The 6,632-nt window shown below is 42.9% G+C and overlaps 1 protein-coding gene across 1 annotated transcript in view; it reads right to left on the reverse strand.

Moving 5' to 3' along the window:
- Nucleotides 1–3,503: 3,503 nt before the first annotated feature.
- dcaf13 (ddb1 and cul4 associated factor 13) overlaps nt 3,504–6,632 on the reverse strand; it is a 12,408-nt gene continuing 9,279 nt past the window's right edge. Inside the window, exons 10-11 of the mRNA XM_032517863.1 lie at nt 4,232–4,395; nt 3,504–3,719 (exon numbers count right to left, since the gene is read on the reverse strand). Of these exons, the coding sequence (XP_032373754.1) occupies nt 3,632–3,719; nt 4,232–4,395 (252 nt within the window). The 3' untranslated portion in view covers nt 3,504–3,631. The remainder of the gene's footprint in view (nt 3,720–4,231; nt 4,396–6,632) is intronic.

Below are 6,632 nucleotides of genomic sequence, written 5' to 3' on the forward strand. Positions count from 1 at the left end.
GAGAGAGAGAGAGAGAGAGAGTGGGGGAGAGCGAGAGTAAGAGAGAGAGAATAAAAAAAAATCCAGATAGGAAGAAGAGGCGGAGCGATGGAAACACGTAGAAGAATAAAGCCAGAGGACGCGCTGGATGTTCATTGACAGCAGGCGGATAGCAGGCGCTAAAACGCGGACTGGAGGCAGCGGTGTGCAGCTGGAGCAACCCTGTACCAGGAAGAGCAGGATGCATATTTCATAACCAGATTATGAGCACAGCGAAAGGGGGAAATATGAAGTGGTACGATAAATACAGGATATGACTATAGTGACCATGACTGTTCCTTGGTTCCGATCAGTTTTTTAATGCAGTGTGAAGTGCTCACTGGCTTCGATGCCAGCTGATGAGAGAAATGTTGTGATGATAAATGGACGTAAATAAAGCTCAGAGTTGCACCAGTTTTTTTCACTCAATTGACAACATTTTGAAGTCATTTTAAAGTCCCATGGCATGAAGATTTCACTTTATGAGTTTTTTTTAGCATTAATATGAGTTCCCCCAGCCTGCCTATGGTCCCCCAGTGGCTAGAAATGGTGATAGGTGCAAACCGAGCCCTGGGTATCCGTCTCTGCCTTTGAGAAAATAAAAGCTCAGATGGGCCCATCTGGAATCTCCTTATGAGGTCATAAGGGGCAAGGTTACCTCCCCTTTCTCTGCTTTGCCCGCCCAGAGAATTTGGCCCACCCATGAGAGAGAGACATCATGGCTTTCAAAACGAGCAAAGTGGCAGTTGGTCAAGTGCACACCCCCAACCTGCACCTTCCCCCCCCTCAGGATTCTGACTTAAAAAAAAAAGCTTTTTTGGTCGCAAGTTTCTCTATAGAGCTCCCCTACAGGTTTCTCCATAGAGCTCCCCCTACAGGTTTCTCCATAGAGCTCCCCCTACAGGTTTCTCCATAGAGCTCCCCCTACAGGTTTCTCTATAGAGCCCCCCCTACAGGTTTCTCTATAGAGCTCCCCCTACAGGTTTCTCTATAGAGCACCCCCTACAGATTTCTCTATAGAGCCCTACTACAGGTTTCTCTATAGAGCTCCCCCTACAGGTTTCTCTATAGAGCCCCCCCCTACAAGTTTCTCTATAGAGCCCCCTACAGGTTTCAGCAACTCGCCGGCTAAAAGTTGCAAGGCTGGTTTTTCCGCTCAAAGGCGGTACGGGGGAGCGAGACGACCCCAGTTCAACTAAAAAAAAGTCATATTACCATTTCAATGACTCTGAAACTGTTCAGTTAAGGTAAATTAAGCACACAAAAAACTGCATAATTCCCCTTTAATATCAGATTTCTGACTCTAAACTCACAACTCCAATATATCATTTGTATAGTGGTAGAGTGGTTTGATTCCTGACCTTGCGGTCCCACGTTGAAGTGTAAATGTGTGTATCTGATGAGCAGTGTGTGGTCAATGGTTCCTGTACTATGTAAAAGCACTTTAGGTAGTCGGTGAGACTAGAAAATGTATTGGTACAGTATTGTCACAGAAATTATCGAGATGTTATGTGTTTTTTAATGATTTTTTTCCCCAACCCCAAGTGGTGATGTTGCAGCGGATGTGACACATGCCTTTAGGGTGAGAGGCCCAGGTTCGATTCCCAATGCAATACATGAGCCAATGTGTCCCTGAGCAAGACCCTTAAAACCCCTAGCTGCTCCAGAGGCATGCGACATGGAGCAACGGTAAGTCGCTTAAGAGATAAGAGTCAGCTAAATGACATGTAATGTAATCATTTGTGAAAGTTACGAGTTGCACATATATTTCAAACAGATATTACTTTAAAACTGAACAGAGGATTCTAGGTAGTAAAGCCCAAACTGTGTGTCAGCCTCCTTGAAAACCCGCTCCACTGGGGACTTCAACCCTGTAATGCATTTCTCAGATGTGCCCCTTGACTAAGAGTCCCTCCTCTTGATCCCTGACCCATTCCTAAAGACCCCCCCCCCCCCCCCCCCCCTCAGGCTGCAGCGTTGATAGGATTTGAAGGACAATGTTAAGAGGATACAGCCTCTACCTCATTAGGGCTGTAATTAAATTAGCAGCATTGCAGTGATACAAGTCAAACAAGTTTGAATTCTGAATCCATCAATCATGATTTCATACAAACATATTGTTATCACAGCAAAACCTTAAGTGTAAAAGTGTATTATAGGGTTATTGCAATATACGTACAGGTTGCGGCAGTACCCAGTTCCGTGGGGAGTTGGGTTGGGAACCAGAGGGTTGTAGGTTCAAGTCCCTGTGTGGACTGGTAGCTGGAGAGGTGCCAGTTCACCTCCTGGGCACGGCTAGGTGCTCTTGAGCAAGGCAGCCCACTCACTCTGGCATCTCCCCATTTGAGCATGAATAGGTCCTGAGCATGTGTGTGTATTTCAAGCCTGTGTGTAGTGATTAATGCCAATACAGAGTGTACATTGTAATTTCCCCACTGGGGATCAATAAAAAGTATAAATTATTATTATTACCTCACCCATAGGAAATTAGGTATTCCAAAACTGAGGGAAAACACGGCAAACTGAACATTTTGCTAGTAAATCAAATCATCTGCCCCTTTTTTTCTTCAGGCTTGTCAACTTTAACCCTCCTGTTGTCCACGAGGCAATTTTGACCCATTTTCAAAATATTTTATATCAGAAATGTGGTTTTCTTTTAAGAAAAGAAAAAAAAAAAACCTGAATGGTTCTCTACAATGCTCATAACAAGTAAAATATATGATCAGTTTCTAAATTATTACATTCCGTTAAATTCAATTTCAGTGAAAAAACAAATAAAAATATTGGAAAAAGTTACACAGAACTTGGAAAAAACTGACAAAATGTTGAGAAAGCAACAAAAAGACAACCGAATATTTTTTAACTAAAGTTGCTTGGTTGATGGGAGGACAACACAAGGGTTAAATTGTCTCCGCATTAGACAAAATAAATAAGAGAACCCCTGCTGCGGATATAGAATACTTTCCAATGTTTCTCAAGGTGTCAGTATGCTTTAAAAGGAAGTTTTGTCAGCTCGTCAACATTTACAATCTCCGGAACTTACTTAAACATCAGTAAATCACTGCTACTTTATGGAGCGGTGTAATAGGATTTTGTACGATTTACCAAGTTGAAACTACAAAACAAACAGAAGACAGACTTCTTAGAGAACGGTCATGGATACAGAAAGGATGAGGCTGTGATAGCAAGCTGTTCGACAGGCCTGTCTTTCTTTCTTTCTTTCTTGAACAGAACCTTTTTGACAGTAGGAGTTGTCGGACAGCAAATCATTTCAAGCAACTGAAACCTTTATCTCCGGTCGCACATTTCTTGAACAGAATTCATAGGAACTAAAACTATCAAAAAAAGGGAAGAAGTAGGTACCAAGTCACAAGACATTGAATCCATTTAATCAGTTCATTTCTTTAATCATCGTGGGTCCTGTGATAATATATTCACAGTCTATTTCCTGGCACGTCCATCGATGCAGAACTTGTCACTTGTCCTTCCCACAACTGAAAAATATTAACTTATTTTCTTCAATTCTTAAGTCTGAACATGTCTCATGTTGGTGTGATCGTGGGCTCCACCTCATCTTCATTCCGGTCTTCTGTTCTCTTCCCAGACCCCTGAACTATTTGACCACAGTGACAACGTGCTTCTCCTTCTCAGACACAACGGGAACACTTCCTGGCTTGCTGTGCTTGCGGACATTCCTCTCCCTGGAAAACGAAAGAAGAAGAGCCATGAAAATAATGCAAGCTGCTGGGGAGAATATTCAGGAAGGGATAGATGTGCAAACAGAAAGGAGGAGGCAGGAAGAGACTGAATATGAGACTGTTGACCCAACACCTACGTCACCGACTACACTAATGCACCCTGAAAACAATGCATAAAGCATAGATGGTAAATCATTCACAGTCCAAACAAGTGTGACGGTCACAATGCCGTCAGTAATTAGGAAAAAGAGCAGCAGACTGGGCTCTGATTCACTGGACGGCAGGGCAAACTGGGACAATCAATCCCCCATGCATGCTGTAAATGAGTATGTAAGGGCTATTGAGACCATGTCATACGGGGCAGTCCCCTCACTGAGATTTTCCATTAGGCTGGTGTGACTGCGTAGGTCAGACCGACCCTGGCAGCCGCCCAAGTCCCCATCACCTCTACACGGACACAAAGGCTGCCATTCCTATAGATACATTAGCTGGTTCTAAAAATATTGAACACGTACTTCCTACGGCGAGCCTCTTTCATAACCCTCAGCTCCTTGCTCTGGTGGTAGACGTTCTTGGGCAGATGTCGGTGGCGGGCGATGCGTCTGATCTGCGGGTGGTGCTGGAACTTCTCCTTCAGCTTCTGGCTGTAGTTGGTGGCCTGCCGCTCTCTGGGGGCCAGCTGCATGACACAAGGGGAGAGGGGGGGGGAGATTGGTTAGGTTTAGGGAACTGGCGGGGTTATCACTAAAACTAAATCTGGATGCTCAGGGGTGTTCCTCCAAATCAACGTAACGTGCTTTACCCCTCCTTGACCCCTTTAAAAAATATCTATCTGAAATATGGGTTTCTTTTTAACCAAATAATCACAAAAAAAATGGATTGGATTCCATACAACGCTCTTTGCAAATACAACTGATCACTTTCATTCCTCTGATCTTAACTATTAGTCAAGATAATTGCTAATTTCTGCTTTTTTTTAGTCAAATATTTGGTACAATTCTATATAAATGAGGTTTATTGACCATGAATTCCAAAAAGCAGTGTAAAAGTTGTAGTGGTAGTTTGGTGGTGTTAGTGAAAACAAAAAAAAAACAAAAAAAATAGTCTGAAAAAGGGACGAAAACGTCAAATTTTTTTTGTCCGTTTTTGACCCAGGAGGACCACATAAGTTTCGTTTTTAGACATTTGAACTGACGCTGGACCAATAACATCGCTTTAATAGTGAGAAGCGCGTCTTACTGAGGCTTCTGCTGGAGATCAGAACAGGAAACAAAGGGGGACATTTCTGAGTCTTGTTACAGGCATTTTAACCTGTTAAGTTGTCTTTATACCGACAGTTTGTGTTTTCCTAAATGCCTTGATTCCAGTAACGATGAGTATTTCCAGTTCGTCTCAGGTGGCATTTTGTTAATTACCGACCGTTGCGGTGCGCCGTCTCACATCATCAAATGTCGGCCGATACAGTGAAGCAGAATCTTCAGCTCGACAACGTGCTCATTCAAAACCAAATCAATGTCTTTAAAAAAAAAGTGAAGACCCCAGCTCAACAGCCTTCCTCCCTCTCCGGCTCTGTCATAAAACCCACCAGCTACTCGGACTGGTCTTGGCTCAGGCCGCCCTCCTCCAGGGCTTTTATTCTAATTGAAAGCAATGATTTGTCTCAGGGAAGAGCTGTTAGATGCGGATCCTGTTGGACTAATTTAATTCCCCTGGATACACACATGGTTAGCCTGCTAATCTCGGTTTGTATGATCTCAACAAGATGGATGTGAGATAGCAGATGATGAGGCTTCTGGAGTTTGTCTGGATAAAAATGATTGCTGAGACCGAACAGCTGCAACTACTTATGAATGACCATGCCACAGCAAAGTGCAAGTAGTAACTATAATCAGGGTTCAAAATTAGCACCATCTTCCAGCCAAATGCTGGTAGAATTTGCAAATGGCCGGAGGATTTGCTTCACTCACCAGCCAAAAAAAACAATGGTTATCTATTGAATGGCTGGTAAAAATTGAACATTCACTACCCATTTGGCTGTTGGACAAAAAGGTTAATTTTAAACCCTGACTATAATCCAAACTGATGCTCTGAACACCTCAGGTGTATGTAGTCCACTGCAGAGATGCCAAAAACTCAGACCCCAGAACTATGACCAACGTGTCAGGGGAAATGCAGCAACAGACAGAGTGGCATGGATCAAATTGTAAATGTACATCAAATTATCAATTATTATAATAACACTGGCTTCGGATCACACAAAAGTAATTGCTGAGATCTGGGAACACGGTGAGACTGACAGGGAAAGACAAACTAGCAGTGGGTCCACATGTAGAGGTGTACTTCAATGCAGCGGGCCTGGGTTCGATTCCGACCCCCCCCCACCCCTTTTTTTCTTCAGCTGTCCTGTCAATAATGGCCTAAAATGCCCACAAAATAATCTTAAAAAACAGGCCATATAGGTTGGTAATAATAACAACAATACATTTTTGTTTGGCGGCAACCTTTCTAGATAAACAAGGACATCTTAGGGCACAACGAAGAAAATTTAACAAAATAGACAACTAGGCCTGCACGATTTGGGGGAAAATAGGAATCACGATTTTTTAGCTAAGAATTGATATCACGATACTCTGCCACGATTCTTATCTCACAAAGTGTCGTGTTTATTGCACACGTGAACCATGACAAGACACAAATAAATTGGCAGAACCTAACAGCATTTTTTTTTTTTTTTGGCACCTCACCAGCAGCCTGTAAACCCAGAGGCTTCAATGGAGACGAGGGAGAGCCTCGCAACCTTTTTTTATACAGTCCAAGTTTAAAACTCCGAAGAGAGTAGCAGCGTTTGGGATGCATTGGGCTCGTAAAATTAAATGAGAATCAAAGTGATCAAAAAAAAAAAAGGTTTTAAAATTA

The sequence above is a fragment of the Etheostoma spectabile genome, chromosome 6 (genome assembly GCF_008692095.1).
Source record: "Etheostoma spectabile isolate EspeVRDwgs_2016 chromosome 6, UIUC_Espe_1.0, whole genome shotgun sequence".
NCBI classification, from domain to species: Eukaryota; Metazoa; Chordata; class Actinopteri; order Perciformes; family Percidae; genus Etheostoma; species Etheostoma spectabile.